At 46.3% G+C, this 15,955-nt stretch overlaps 1 protein-coding gene across 1 annotated transcript; it reads right to left on the bottom strand.

The window, feature by feature from the left end:
- On the bottom strand, positions 1 to 951 carry LOC149353703 (defensin-1-like). The gene is made up of 3 exons (XM_089577391.1): positions 880 to 951; positions 284 to 343; positions 1 to 122 (listed from the first exon to the last, which is right to left on the bottom strand). The coding sequence occupies exons 1-3, from the start codon at positions 920 to 922 to the stop codon at positions 1 to 3; spliced, it is 225 nt and encodes a 74-aa protein (XP_089433517.1). The 5' UTR covers positions 923 to 951.
- Between the last annotated feature and the right edge of the window lie 15,004 nt (positions 952 to 15,955).

The raw sequence follows: 15,955 nt of genomic DNA, 5'->3' as shown, positions 1-15,955 counted from the left end.
CTATCGGTGGTAGCAAGTGCACGTCTGCTTGATGATCCCAGCACAGTAGCCTCCTCGGCGGCCGATGCTACGGCAGTGGCGATGGCAAGCACCCTGGTTGAATGGGCAGCCGAAGCCTCGACCTAGAAAAAAGATTACAGGGAACTCGTCTTGTGCAGACTTCACTGGCCTAGCATCAGTAGTCACTACGAGCGTACTTTGAAAGTGCTTAAAAGCAATGGCAAATGAAAAATACACTTTTTTTTTTTTACAAAGACAAAACCAGTTCACTTAGCATACTCACGGACTCGAACATGCGCAACTTCCCCCTCATCATCCTGGGCAACCACGGTGCTGACGAGCCCTGCGTACAGGTTAAAAAATTCATAGCGCTTCTATAACCACTGAGAACAGCATACATTTAAAGTATTCTCATCCTTGGCGCTCATTTTCGATCTTGCAACTGCGTTGCACCTTCCCAAAATGGTGAATAGGGTACCAAACATATTTAATAAGGCTTGATATATAATACGGAGATTTGCTATCAACTGTCATTTGAATTCGAAAATTAGGAATATTTTAAGTATTTTTTCTAAAATAATTATTCCCAATTTTATAGATACGTTATCGTTACATATCGTATAATTGTTGCCATGCGTTAACCACAACGGATTCACCTTGGTCAATGTGCCTCTATATCCAGAGAGGACTGTAAAGTAGCAGCATTTATTGAAATAAACTAGGATGATTTCGTGGCGCGATGTTTCCCGTTTTTGACTGTGTCAGCACAAGCAGCCAGATGACAACGAAGCGCTTCCTAATACTGCAGCACCACTGTGCCATTCAGCCTCAGAACATCATCATCATCAGCACCACTGCTATGAATACGGGCAGACTTACCAGCGACGAGGACAAAGATGAGGGCGATGGCCAGGACCTTCATTTTAGCTTGAGTGCCGTTGACGTGAGTCGACTGATTTAAATCACTAAGGATAAACGAAAGAATTTTCGTCACTTTTTCTACCCTTCGAAACTTTCGTAAATTAGCACGATGAAGTTTTTCATAACACACGAGGCGTGGAAAACCTAATTTTCTTGGCCGTGTAAGCATGCACTGAGGCCCGCAAAGAAACGTATGTTGTGCAGCTTACACAGCCTGCACATGAGAGCATGGCCGCCTAAGCATGGCGGGAATTCAGGTTTTTTGTGTCGTTTATGCGTGGTAGAATATTCGGACGGCCGCTGTATATATAGAGGAAGATTGGATCTGGAATATGCAAGCCTCTTTTTATACCCTAAGACTCGGTTTTTGATATGCCCTACGCTAATCCAACAAGTGAGAGCTTATTTAAATGTGTAAGCGGTGAGACATGCGACAGGGATCAGTGGTAAAGAAAGACTAAGACAACGAGGGTTTCGCAAGCATCTGCCGACGTTGTATAAAAATAGACAAAAAGTGCGTAGCAATGTGAAAATATTTCTTTTGTTTTGTTTTAAAGGGCCACTGCCCAGGCTCCGGACATTTTTGAAAAACAAGCCCACTGCATAGATGAGGCATCGAAGATAACCTCTGCAAAATACTAGAGCCATGCGCGCCCCGAAAAGCTGCGAAAATTCAAATCAAAGCCCGCTCGTTCTTTCCTTCAACAAAAACGGGCCCGGCCCACTACTCTGAACCCCGTTGACGTCATGGGGGGTTACTTTCGCTGAAGGCACTCCATTGGTGCATCGTTCTGACTGACGGGAGAAGATTGGGCGTAGCCTTGGCGTCGCGTCGTCTGCACAACGCTTTCCGCAGCGCCTTCTGTTCTGGCTCATGCCTACAAACCCGCCTGAAGGAACAAAAAATAAACTGCGGAGGGAGCGTGCGGCGACAGCCTTGAACCCTTGCCATAAAAAGTAAAAAATAGTAAAACTGAGGGAGTTGGTTCGCCCCCCCCCCTCCCCTCCCCCCGCCGTGATCACCTCACGAGACGCTCTGCGTACGCGCTCCCTTCTCAGATTTTTTTCTTCTATGCAAGCCCCCCAAAACAAGGTTTTAATTACTACTGCGTCAGAGCCTTTCCCTCGCTCGCCCACTTGACCGCTCCGCACACACACCGCTTATCTTTCGTGCATCTTGCGTACGCCTTGACTCCAATGAATGACATATGTTTTGGAGCGGAGAAAAGACACAAACACACAGAACACAAACACGCATGGAGAAAAGCAAACGGGCGGTTGCCGGGTCCGCGCTTCGCCGTGTGTTTCGAACACAACCGACTTCCGCCCCTCCGCTCGTGAAACGGTGGGAGGCCTAAAAGAAAATGAAGAGGTGGCTCGTTAACTGGGAATGACAAACAGATGTATGAAAGGATGCGCTCGCTAACAAGTCTAGGTGGTCGAGCTGATCGCGCCTCTCGATCATTCAGTGTGCGGAGAAAATGCAAAAACCAAGAAAGAATTCTATTGAAGGCGGGGCCATGACGTCGCCCTGTGACGCACTCCACAGACACCACGCCTCCGGCTTACACCGGAGAAGGAAGGGGTGATTTTGCCTTGCCGAGCCTACTCGACGAGGAGCGGGAGAGAAAAATTTCGAGGAGGGAACGGAAGGAGAGGAGGCTCGCTCAAAGTGAGGTTGAGAGTGTTTGGGACCATGGGGTGGGCAGGGGCCCTTTAAGACCTCTGTACAAAACTTTGCCACAACACTTATGTAGCCGGACTTCCAGAAACCATCATACATTTCGTCGTGCACATATTGTATTCTACCCAAAAAGCTTGCAGACGCAGGAGTTACGTAGAATTTCGACCTTTTTCTAGCTTGTACGAAGTAGCTGATCTGTATTGGTGTATTAAGAGCATTTCTTTAGGTAAGCTTATGTGAACGTATTTCTGTTGCCTGTGGCCAAGTAAATGAAATAGCATAAACACTGGCACGTGAATAGGACATTAAAGATTCACTGATTTTCTCTCTCAAATATTCTGTGGTGATTTTTTGTTTCACCTCAGCAAGCATATCGTTCAAGTGCTGCCTTGGCTTGAGGTCGTAAGCCAGGGAGCTCTTTTTTTATCTCTGCAATAGACAGTTTTGTGTTCCTTTCATATTAGAGTAATAATGTGGCGGCAGATAATACTGTCTAGCGTGATTTCAATGTGATCATTTCATGCTTTAGCTATTCGAAATGGTAGGCTAAAAAGCAGACATTTTCCGCCACCATGTTGATCGAAACACGCCAATTTAAGTAGCCCCTGGGTTTTCTATGGGACAAAGTCATTTTTATTAAACAGTAGAGGGCCGCAATTCAAGGGAAAATACTCGAATTTCGCGCGTCGCGAAAGTGCTTTACAGTCTATTTTATTGCGACGGCAGGCGGCTGTACACGCCATGGACACATAGACAGGCTGCCGTGAGCGTTTTCCTTGCTGATATATTCTTGGTGTGCTGCCAGCATATCATCGGAAGCTAGCACGCCAGACAGGCCGACGTCAACGTTCTCGTAACGAGTGGCTGCGAAAAGGTTAGTTGGAAGCATTAAAGCAGTCCTTAAAACATAAACAATGCTAGTTGTCTTGTTCCTGAGAGCTTCACCATTTCTAACGCCTTTCGCTCGATAGGTTAGAGAGAGACGGCAGAGCTGTTTTCTGAATTTTTGAAGGAGGCAGCTCAAAATTATTTTACGGAAGTATGAGCTTCTTTACATGTGACGAAGTTCTCGTATCAGTGAGGCGCTTCTAATTCTTTTTTTCTACAATTTTTCCTACTAGAAACAGGGAAAATATGAAATTTGGTGAATCAATTGCTGACGTTTTTTCAGACAACAATTAGAACCAAAATGATTGCGATGAGCGCGTAGCACGCTTAACTGTCACTCCGCGGCAACAAGAAAAAACATCAAAATAAAGGAATAATTTCTCCCAGCATGCCAGTAGAATCTTAAGCCCACTTTCTTTGACTGATAGTTTAGAATTTCTAGTTTAGAATCGTGGCAGTTTAGAAATTTAGTTTACAATCTCAATGCCCTCCATGGCCATTTCTTAGGAAGCAGCTTGCCATCTTAAAATGAGATATATAGAGATAACGAACAAAATAGGAACAATTTCGAATGCCTTACCGTTCTTGTCTGATGCCAGAGGCAGGAACTGTGCTCTAGCCGGCGATGTTAGCTAGCTTATATACTGAGTGTGACGCGGAAGCGAGGAGGCAATAGCTGCTGGGCGCGTGTCGGTTTTCCCCATCCACTGAGCTATTCATCGTCAATGAGGTTGCAAGTTGTCATGAAAACGCTGCCGAAGGCAGACCAGCCAAACATAGCCCAGAAAGAATCAACTTAGGTGAGAAGACTGCCGAAGGGATGGGTGGAAGTTCCATATAGGAAAATCATCGCGCGCCCGTGAGACGGCAGTTTCGTAAGTGACGCGCAATCGCCTGTCAGGAGGTTCGTTAGCCCGCATAGCAATAGTTGTAATCGTTTTCTGGGCACTGGCATGTACAAGCCTACCGCGCAACCACTGAAAGCAAAACACAGGTTCCTGTGATGCTGCCTGGGTGCCAATCATTAATGCAGTGTCTTATATGGCAAAGTGCGTTTGGGATGACGCAGGAGGATTTATTATAGACAAAAAACACAGCGAATAAGAGTGGAAGGCCGCGTACCAAAATGCCAACAATAAATTCTTAACACCTGATGAAGCCGTATGAAGAAAATCTCCTCCATTTGCTATCAATTACTCCGATACTTTGCACATATTCAGCCACCTGTTTCAATTGTTATATGTTCTTTACCTGCTTCTAGAACGTTATAGCGACCATAATTATCTAGGGTGGTATGACGTCCTTAGCCTTGTTCGGTATAAATTTATGTATAAATTGCCCTTGTGATAATAATTATCGGATGACACTCCTTTTGGCCATTATGTATGCATACATGTCTGGCCTGCAAAACTACTGTGCAAAACTACTACAGGAATATCCCCTTTTTATGGGAATTTCATTTAAGAAAAAATCATACCTTCTGTGGCGCCTCTCAGGTCGCCTGTTAATTAACACATTAAGGAAATACATTTTTTTGCCGATAATTCTGAAAATGCTTCGCCTGCGCTCGGTAACGGTTGGTCCCAGAGGTATTCTTATTATCGCAATACCTGTATAAACATTTTGGCCTGTATAATGCAACTCGTACCATAGATTTTTTTTTCCAATTTTATTTTACCCTACGCCAACTGCCTGATCCTAAGGGTTAAGGAGGTTATGGCGGCATCTCAGCCAATGACGAACTGCGATAAGGAATACAAATGAATGGGTTTGGTTTAGTTTTATCAGGTTTAACATCCCAGAACGACTCAGGCTGTGAGAGACGCCGTACTGTGGAGGGCTCCGGATAATTTCGACCACTTGGGTTTAACGCGCCCTGACATGATATCCAGGCCTTGACGATCCAAGATTCATGCATTTATATGTCGTGCCCTTGTCATTGTCCAGGACATTTCTAGCGTGCGCAGCTGTACTGTACGCGAACGTGAAATAATAATACTTCTTAACACGTTCTACATTCCACATCCACGTACATCGACAGCATGTTTGGAAGTGTCTTGTTTAGACGTTGCGTTAGTCCATGCCGATAGTCTATTTGTCTGGGGGTGGTAGGCGGTCATCCTGCGGTGCTGTTTACGCCTCAGAACAATGATTGGCTGCATTAGCTCATCGGAAAAGGCATGCCCTCGGCCTGTAATCAGAACCTCTGATGCGCCGTGTCGCAGGACGATTTGAGGAACGAAGGATTCGGCGACCTCGATAGTGTTGCCACTGGGGAGAGCTGCCGTTTCCGCGTAGCGCGTCAGGTAGCTACTATGATTACCCTGTTGCCAGAGCTTGATGTAGGGAACAGTCAAAGTAAGTCCTTGCCAATTTGTTGGAATGAACTGGACGGTGGTGGAATGCGCTTGAGAATACCGGCTGGTTTGACAGGCGGAACCTAGCGTCGCTGGCTGCCCCGGCAAGTTCGTGCATAATGCGTCACAGCGGCGGATAGACCACGCAAGTGCCTTTCTCAAATTTATTCCACGGTTCCAGTGACTCCGAGGTGGCCAGAAAATGGTTCGTCGTGGCAGGCTTTTAAAATTTCGTTGCGTAGTCTTGCTGGCACGACAAGGAAGTATACTGGCGACTGTTCGGGGCAAAATTCTTGACAAGAACGCCGCCATGGAGGCAGAGAGAAGACAATGCGCGACTGAAGGCCTTAGAGAGCGTGGCCTGTGCACCATCAAGAAAGTCAATGCAAGCTCAGATATCTGCGTTAATGCGTCGTTGTTCGTTAAAGTCGGTGGGATTGAGGGGTTCACAAAGGCGGCGTCGTCAACACCGGCTTCTGGAGCTGGATGCACGGAAGAAAAGACCGATAGGCTTGACCTAGAACTCGTATAGTCCGTCTGGCGTGATGAAAGCCGTATTCTGGCAGTTCCTCTAGTCGACCTCGATTTGTCCGTAACCCGACTTGAGGTCCATGGAAGAGAAATATCTGGCGTGGCAGAGGCGATCCAAGGCGTTGTCGAATCTTGGCAGAGGATAAACGCCCTTTTTTGTGACTTCGTTATGTATATGGGTGTCAACGCAAAGCCGCAGTGACCCGTCTTTTTTGTTTGCAAGGAGCACAGGGACTGCTGATGGGCTTTGTGATAGTTGGATGACGTCAGTATCCAGCATTTTCTGAACTTGAGTCCTTAGAGCGGTGCGTTCCTTAGCGGAAACGCGATAGGGTGACCGACGAAGGGGTCGGTCAGTGTATTCTTATTTTGTAGGTAGTGTGCGTCCGACGCGTGCGGACTACTCAAAGGAGCTACGGTAGCGGTTGAGCAGGGTCCGAAGTTTTTTGTGACTGTGGTGAGGTAGGGCCAGATTCACGTCGTAGTTCAGGTCAGTAGGGGCGTCGGATTCTGTTCGCGGTGAGCTAGTTGATCTGTATGCGCACTTAGTTTCTTTGATGGCTTCAACATACTCCACAGTCGTCCCCTTATGCAAGTTTTAGTGTTCACTGCTGAAGTTGGTAAGCAAGACATCAACTTTACCATCCGCGAAGAGGACAACTGCCCGGGCAACACCTATGCTTCTTTCCAGAAGCAAAACCTTCTTGCACACGACGACACCTTTTATTGCTCGGATTGCCATTGTACCGACGGTCCCCACGAAACTTCAACGTGGCGGCACGGTTAGGTGCTCGTCAAGATTGTAGAGTGCAACTGGTAGTGTGCTGGTGGTTCGGAGGGCATTCTTAGTCATAAAAGTGACAGACTTTGTCTGCGGGTGGATGACGGCGCCGTGTTCGGTTTCGATGTCCATACCGAGGACGACACCACGGGAGCACTGGGCTTGCACGACGAACGTTGCTTTCGAGACGTGCACATTCCCGTAGGCTGAATCAAATTGTCCCCCGTGGTACGTATCTGTGGGCCGTCCCAACTGGTTGTAACCTTCTTGAGCGCTGCGGAAAACTGCCTACTAAGCACAGAATAGTCAGCGCCAGTATCTACATGGGCGCTAACGTCGGTGTCGTCAAGTGGGATCTGTCACTGACTATCCGAATGACTGCGTTTTATTATAGGATGACTTGAATAAGAATGCCGAATTATGCAGGAAATGGCGGATGTGTATTAACTTGAAAAAAACCCACTAAAGATGCGTCGTAAAAAAAGAAAAAAGCATATGAATTCTTTTATACAATAATGCAACACAAATATATTTAGCATTTCAGTACATGTAATTTCGCGTATATTAAACTATAGCCTAATTTGGCGAGGCGATATAGACCAATTAACTGGAAAGGCGTGTCGTTCTGGGTCATTTAAGGCGTAGAACTAAACATCTTCCTTCAAAAGTAAGAGTGGTACCCTTTAAGCATTGCGTTCCTTCAGTTCTCCAATACGCCTGCTCAGTATGATGGGACTACTGGCATTAAACAGTTATAAATAAACCAGAGAAGGTGCACAGTTTGCAGGGTCGATACGTCTTTACAGCTATAGTAGGAATTCTAACGTTTCATGCGCAATAACTATGTGGGATGACAGCCACTAAAAAAACACCGATATTATTTGAGACTAAATATTATTCATGGTATTTATCATTGTAAGATTGGCAAAAACCGAGACATTCACGCACACACATTGTTTTGCAACGGCGTGATCATCTATTAAAAGCAAAGGAAATTGCCTGTAGAACTGACATGTAAAGGTATTCTTTTTTCCCAAGGTCTGTAAGAGATTGGAATACGCTCTCCGAAGAGGTTGTGTCAAATTGTTAAATGATTTATTCGTTTGATCTCTGTAAATAACTTGTTCATGGCCTATAGTGATCATCTGTCGTGATGATTTTTCTATACATCAGTTTGTTGCCTGTTTTTCTATCTATTATTGCTATCTCCCCCCCCTCCCCCTTAAAATGCCATTTCGGGCGCTGTGGGCATAAGAAAAAACAAGTAAATAGTTCGGCAGCGGACGGCGTCGGGTTTCGACAATGTAGGGGTGTTCGGTCTCGCATTTGATGTATCGAAAGAGGACTGCGTCGAGATGACGGCGGAGTCGTCGAGGCGGCTGGTCGACCAGTTGCTAAGTTATCGTCTGGAGCTCTGTGTTGCGCGGCAGGGGTGCAGAAGTGTGTTACGGCATTGAGGAACTTTTACTTTTCATCCTAGAGCAGCCGCACCTCAAGAGGCTGCAGCGTCTAGTTTGCCCTGCGGGGACATTAGAATTGGTTTCGCTGCCCAGGAGAGCTGTATCGGCAAGGCGATGGGATCGGGAAAACGACTTGGACTGGAATTGGCCTGCTCAATGTAATCCGCAACCTCCCGTGGCCTCTGTCCGGGCAGCGGACGGAGTGCACAGGAAGGGTATCCACGAAGGCCCAGTTTCTTGTGCGGGTAGCGGCGACGGATGTCTCCAGATTCGCCGCATTGGCAGCACTACGGCCGGTGGTTTGTTGCTCTCCAGACGTCAGTCCGTCGAGGACCCGCGCGCAGCACGACGTTCAGCCTAGAAAGTGAAACATCATCGGCTGGTGTGGATGGCTCTTAGCGCGGGGTTGGCGTTGGAACGTAACGCAATGCAACGGCGGCATGAATTAAGGCCTGGGTCGGTGGAGTGGCTGACAAGAGTGGCGAGACGCCCAGTGCTTGTTGCACTTCTTAACGTACGACACAAGAAAACGCGCCGACCTGTGGCAGCGTTGCGGTCGCCAGGTATTTCGCTGCCTCTTCCTTCACTATCGCCAGGATTACCTCTCGCAGCGGTTCTGTGGAAGAGGCCACAGTTCCCTCATCACTGGTGGCGATCATGGATATAGTCGTGCGCTACTACTGCCGGGCACGCATGTCAAGGGACTTTTCGATTGTGGCCGTTTCAGTGACGAAATCCGCCACACTTGCTGGAGGACTTCGCACTAGGCCAGTGAACCGCGCTTCCTTGACACTGGTCATCAGAAAACGCATTTTCTTGCCTTCCAACATGCTCGGGTCCACACGACGGAAGAGCCACCGCATCTCGTCAGCGTACACTGTAACAATTCCGTCTGCATGCTGCCTGCAGCTCTGGAGAAAAAGCCCGGCCGTTTCATTGCGAAATTTGCTGGTGAAAGTACGCAGTATTTCCGCCTTGAATGTGTCCTACGTGCGGAGGCCGGATTCACGATTTTCTAACTATGTCCTCGCACAGTCTTCGAGCGTGAATTAAACATGACGGAGCTTAGAGTCAGCGTCCCAGGCAGTGAAGACGGCCACCCGGCCGAGCTGCTCCAGGCAGTCGTCGCCTGTGAACCAGCCTTTACTCGTCTCTTAAAACGCCTCTCAAACTGAAGCTGAAGTCGAAGTTACTGTGTTAAATTTCGCGAAGTGCGGGCCTCATAGTGCTCACCTTGCAGCACCGACAGCAGCAGAAAAGCTCCATATAGGCTGATTTTGCCTTCGCTTCTTCTTTGCAGTTGTGTTAACGATTAACAGATTGACCGCTTGACATTCTCAGAAGCAATTGAAACGCCTACTGAATTTTGCTGCCTCGCCCAGGGTGCAAACACCCATTTACTTTGTAAAATCACCTCGCTAAACGCGAAATCTGACGTTTAGAAGCCGCCAAGACTAGCTTCTAGGAGACTAAAGAAAGTAACTTGCCCCGTTATGCATGCAGATACGGTTAAAGAAGCCCGAACAATCAGCTTTTACGCTTCCATGACGGAACGCAGCATTCCCTTACTCTAACGGCTCCCTTGAAGTTAGCCCAGCTGGGAAGTCACGACGAGACGAGCAGCCGTTTGCCAATGCGTCTTTCACGTGCCTCGCAAATATTATGGTTAAATGTGCTACTAAACCGTCTATTTTCATCAATGCAAAAGAGATCAAGACGAAAACTACGTTTGTATTTCTTAAATATTTTTTTGTATGCACGTGAACCAGCGTCTGCTGACGCTCCTCGAGCTGGGAGTAAAGACGATGCGCCCATCCTAAATTGGGTGCCGCAATGCGCCCGCTCCCCCACCGCTCCGTGGAATGTGGTGTCATTCTTCGAAGGGGTCATTGCCGCCTGCGTGAGGGTGGCGGACATATATGCGCCCACTCCGCGCTTCGTCATCGCTGGCAGCCTCCGCTTGGCCTTTGCTTTTTTCGGCCCAAGGACTGGCAAAATTCCGGCGTGTCGCGTGCAGCAGGGCACGAACCACTGCAGAAATGGCCGGAGAACTATCGCTTTCCCAAATGACTTAAAACAAGGCTTATCTTGACTGAAAAAAAAAACGGTAGCAAGAGGCAGCTGCCGAACACTTGGTGTAAGTGCAGTTTAAGTACTACAGTGTTTAATAGGCTGTAGTATTTCTCCACAATTTCTCCGTAGTTATGCCGGCCTACCGCTCGGACTAATATACAATTTTTGTGCAAGAGGTTGCGTTAGTGTTTCTGTAGGCATTCATTTGCAGCCACTCATGCTGCCGAGTATAACCTTTCTTGAAAGCATATCAGCCGGAGTCGTATGTTATGTTGCAGATGCTTATTGGAGAATCATTTTTATAACAGGCACGTGTGGGCGTATATCACACTTTTTTCGTTCTGGGGCTGGTGCAAAAGACAAGATTGATCTGTACTGAGTCAGACATGAATTACAAGCGCGCGTTTGCTGCAACGCGCGGGCATTTGAGCTCTAGCACACTGGTGTTCGTAACCTGTTTACCTAGCGCTGATTGTGTCTTTATTAATGGTTAAAACGGACATGAAAGGAAGCCCGTTAGGGGCCAGTTCGAATTAGTTTGGGAGACAGTTTTGTCAATAACTTTTCTGTTATGTGGGCGAAAGCTGCGCGACTGATAAAGTTGTTACTTTCTTATGCATACATTTGGTTTTCTGTGGCAGTCATGGCTACAATGCCGAAAGACAGTCGCTGCCGAGCGCTGGAACGTCTGGAGATTCACGCCCGCTGACGGAAATGAAGATTTTAGGCCACTGGTCGCGGCGATCGTCGGCGGTGAAGGCCCCCGAGAGTCACTGCTCTGCTACGTGAGAACTTCTGGCCTGCACGACAGACTGTGACTTTAACGAATTCTTGCTGACTTTGCATACTATCTTCATTTTCCTGCTACTCTCTTTTCTCCTTCATCTTTATATACCCTCATCCCTTCCCCTCTTGCAGTGTAGCAAACCATTTATTCTTCTGATTAACCTCTCTGCCTTTCCTTCTCCTCCTCCTCCCCTTAACAACTTCGTGCGAGTAAAGCACAAACCTTAAAAACAATATTTTGCTGCGCATTAGAAGGCGAGACAATTACCATCAGTTTGTCCATAAGCGCGTCTTGCGATATTCCATAGCTGACTCCCAATCATTGCGAGAAAGCTGCCTCATTGTTTTTTATGGCAGTCTCAACCACTTGGTGTGAGCACAAGACAAACTTTAAAAGCAAGACCTTGTTATGCATCGGAGGGTTACACCATACCCACCAATATTAAGAACACTATCTTACAATATTCCTGAGAATTAAAAGTGATGTCAAAAACAGCTAAACCTGGTTTCAAATTACAATATACGCATTCGATTCGGTTTTGAAAAAAATAGAACTGCTGTTAGCACAACACTACAGAATTGAGAAAATGAAATCTGTGTGCTGTAGGATTCCATTACTAAGAAATATCGCTTTCCTAAAAGGACAATTATTTCCGCTAAAAGGGGGCTTATTGTTCTTCGCCTTCTTCCTAAAACGCATTTGGCACCTTGTGATCAACACACCTTCTCCATCATTAAAGCTTTCACTTTATTTCTCTTCCAGTTACTTTTCAGTCATAATTCCGCACGGCTTGTCCTAAGCCACATGCTGCAATCAAAATATGACAGTTCCGTTCTATTAAGGCGAAAGCCTTTAATGACTCATCGTTGTATGCAGGAGTTGTCGACAGAAATGTCACGCTTTTCAATTGGTCGAAACGGTCGTGAGGTCACAGTGCGCAAATTTCAAACTGGGCCAGTTGTACTTTGGCTAGTAACCATGCTACCAATTAAAGGGATCGTATAGTGATGCTCCAAGTGGGGGTGAGTTTAGTTAATTGCTTAATCACCCAATTAGCCTAGTTAGCGTTCCTAATCAGGCCAGACAAATAAATAAAACAGAGTAGGAGATTGGTCGAGTTCGGGAATCGAACCCCGGTCTCCGGAGTGCGAGACGAGCATGCTAACCACTCCGCCATGCCAGCTCGATGGTTTGGAATGAACAAAGGCGCGTATAGTGGATACGGTATCTTCGTTCACTGCCATCTTCCTCCCTTCCCGTTACGGCGAGATTCAGGTGTCCATCGAAGTATGCGAGACAGATACATTTACTTTCCTCAAAAACCAATTTACCGACGAGCAAGGCGTAGAACCGAACGGGCGATGGCGTTCTGTGGACTCCCTGGCAGCGTTGCCAGAAGCTGTCGCGTTTCACTCTTAGAGGCGAAGCTTAGCATCTTAACAACACATCAGTGCCACAAGCAGCAACACTGCGCTTAAAGCTCTCGCCTCACCGCTCTTTAGGTGAACAAAGTGCCCCCCTGAATTTTTTTATAGCAGTGCAGCAGCAGTATTTGCATAGTAGTTTTCCGGCATAGCAGAGTAGGAAAACCTGACGCTTTCGGGCTCACCATAAGAGCTCGCCTAGGTACAGATGTATGCAGTTCCTCAAGAAAGAAGAGGAGTGACGTAGGGTGGGAAGTGCACACTACTCACACCTTCGTTTGAGACGCACACCTGCCTTGTCTACATCAAAAAATGCTCTAATCAACCGAGTTATTAAGTGTCTGTCGGATTTCTAGGTATACACAACTCATTTATAAAACTCCATTTTAGGAAGCAGAAATTTAGCGACAAAAAAATGCACACAAGTCCAAACCGACAAAAAAGAACTAAGGACAATAATCGGTGCTGTAAAGCTGTAGTTATTCTGTAAAAAATTAAAGGGTGGCAGCATGCACGCATAGTGCGCTGACTTGACGCACTAAATGTTGGCTTTCAGCTCAACAATGACACTAAATGGCGATGGAACGGGGGCATTCAGTCCACATGCATCACGCAGCCCCATCCAGGCGACAGCATCTATCAACTGCACATATATGAGCAGCGAAAGTGCTTTCCTTGTTCTGATTTCAGAAATGAATGACGCAACGAAATCGCGTGCAGCGGGCCTGAAGGCACCACTTTTAGATAATGAACGTAGTCATCATGGCAATGGAAAGCGTTCTGTGTTATAGAAAGCACAAAGGCAACGGATAGCGTTCTGTGTGCGGGGTGTGGCTGTCCATAAAAATACTCCTGGCTTATTTTCAACCGAAGAGAGATATGCAGCTGACCGCTGTTGAAATGTGACACTCAGATTTCATGAGGAAATCACGAACAAAGTGCACCTCCTGAAATCTTCAAAGGCATCAAGGGAATCAGTGCGTGCATCAAGTGCATCAACTGGTCGGGAGCTTTTCGTTGACGAATGAGGCGATTTTAATCTTTGAGCTAATTCCAGATGTCCGGCGGCAACCGTTGCATTGACATCGAAATCAGTTCCAACATTTGAAGCAGCAATTTGCAACAAGAGAGAAAACATTGCGATCCGGGATATTTATTTCACGTCTGTGTGTTTTACTCTTGGATAATGCAGCTGATTCTTGCCTGAACAGTAATTGAATTCTTTTTTTAGTTGGCATGCTTGATCTGTTTTTCTTAGCTGTTTATTTTTTGCGAGTGCCCGAAGGAAGGTCCTTTTTTATCCCTAAAGTGAATTTCAAGGAGAATAACAATCCTTAAATGCAAGGCCTCGGAGTTCTTTCGTTTGCATTGTCCCTTGGGAAAGAAAAGTGGTGAAGGAAGCTTTATTAGGTACATTTGTGAAGGTCGGTGTTATCTCCTGGGAAATTAACGAAAAATCTCTGGGACGTAAGACGCTAGCGTCATTTACAGGTCCGCATTTTCGACTTAGACTCAGGGGAATAAGTTCCAGACGGTTAAGCTTTCGATATTAGCAGACAAGATGATGGCAGTTTTTTTTTTCAGTTTAGCTTGTACTGCGCCGAGAGGTTTTGATTTTTACTAGATCTCAAAGACGGAACTGGGTATTTGCCAAAAGGAGCGCTCTTTTTTTGTCTTCTGCGATGAAAGGATCCGTAGCATTTGTGTTATACGTTTAAGGATCACTGCACGAATGACCGGCATTTTCCCACAGGCGGCACCGGGTGTCGTAGGAGTCTAAACCCTCTCAGTTAACAGTACTGCTAAATAAGAACATTTAGTTTCCCTTAGTGTGCCTCGACATTTTTACTTGTGCTACGAAAGGTAACTGAACTGTTCTGAACAAAGATCAATCATTTAGTTTTCTTCTATCGACCAGCATCTTGACGTCTAGTCTGAAAGATCAGAAACAGAAAATGGAACAGCTGGAGGCTGCTCGTGGCATCTCAAACGAATAACAAATTTGCTGAAAGTGCATTGTTGAAGCGAAAGTTAACAATCAGAGCAGAGTGCGAAGAAGCTGGCTCAAGAAGCTGTCCTTCATTCTTAATAATATGCTAGAGCTCCGGACAAGGCATTAAAAATAGTGTTTTTTTTTTCTCTAGCGTTTGAACTTTACGAAGTTTCACTGGCACATTAAATTCACAGAGACCGTTCGCGTTGTCAAAAAAAAAAACCTTAGAGCGATCAGACTCCGCCGTGGAAACTTGCAAATATCCGCAACGTAAATCCAGGTTGGGAAAGAATTCTACGCATCGAATCTTTCAAGAGCATCGTCAAAACATGAGAACTAATGCGCATGGCTAGGCGCAACATTGATAAGCTTACGATGGTTGACGTAGAATCAAATTTATCCATTTTATTTACGAGTACCACAGACGTCAACGGCTCATACTAATAAGCTTGTATACAATCTAGCCGAATAGAAGCAAGTTTAAGGATATATCGTTGATTTTGTGATGGCACTACCTCCAGCTGGAGACATACGCTATACGGGTTCAGGTATAGAGCAACATGAGGGCCAGTGTAAATATTGTCACTTTTGGCGGTCGCCCGCAGGGGTGAATTTAACGGATGGCCGAAAGAGAACCAAATTTTTACACTAGTGCAAGTGGTTGCACTAGCGAATAGGCTTGAGGACGTAACAACACAAAGATGAAAAATGTCTAGGGGTAGCGGATATAAAGCAACAGTATTAGCAGTTAAGTGTTTATTCCGGCTAGTTGGTGGGTTGACGTTTCAGGAAAAATCAACCCCGAAATTATAGACAATTGCGGGCAGGGCCAAGCTTCAGCCGCTGCGGAGAGAGAGAGCAATAGCTGTCCACAGTAGCGACTGAATTCGTTTTTAGATCGTTTTAGATTGTTTTTAGATGTGTTTCCCGAGAACATTCGACGGCGAATGTCGTTCGATCATAATGGCATAAAATGTTCCCGTGTAGCAGACTGGCTGCTAGATGAGACATTGGATGCTAATGCGATTCGAATCGAACATCATCGCACTGACAGTC

Source organism: Amblyomma mixtum, chromosome 3 (genome assembly GCF_055824585.1).
Source record: "Amblyomma mixtum isolate Tamu chromosome 3, ASM5582458v1, whole genome shotgun sequence".
In the NCBI taxonomy this organism is placed as follows: Eukaryota; Metazoa; Arthropoda; class Arachnida; order Ixodida; family Ixodidae; genus Amblyomma; species Amblyomma mixtum.
This window is presented reverse-complemented; position numbering and strand designations above follow the sequence as displayed.

What these genes read in the sequence shown, in the direction of transcription:
- LOC149353703 (XM_089577391.1), bottom strand. Translation starts at nt 922, where the DNA reads ATGAAGGTCCTGGCCATCGCCCTCATCTTTGTCCTCGTCGCTG. An exon ending in CATCTTTGTCCTCGTCGCTG is followed by an intron (nt 344 to 879) that starts GTAAGTCTGCCC and finishes ACCTGTACGCAG; the next exon opens with GGCTCGTCAGCACCGTGGTT. An exon ending in AGTTGCGCATGTTCGAGTCC is followed by an intron (nt 123 to 283) that starts GTGAGTATGCTA and finishes TCTTTTTTCTAG; the next exon opens with GTCGAGGCTTCGGCTGCCCA.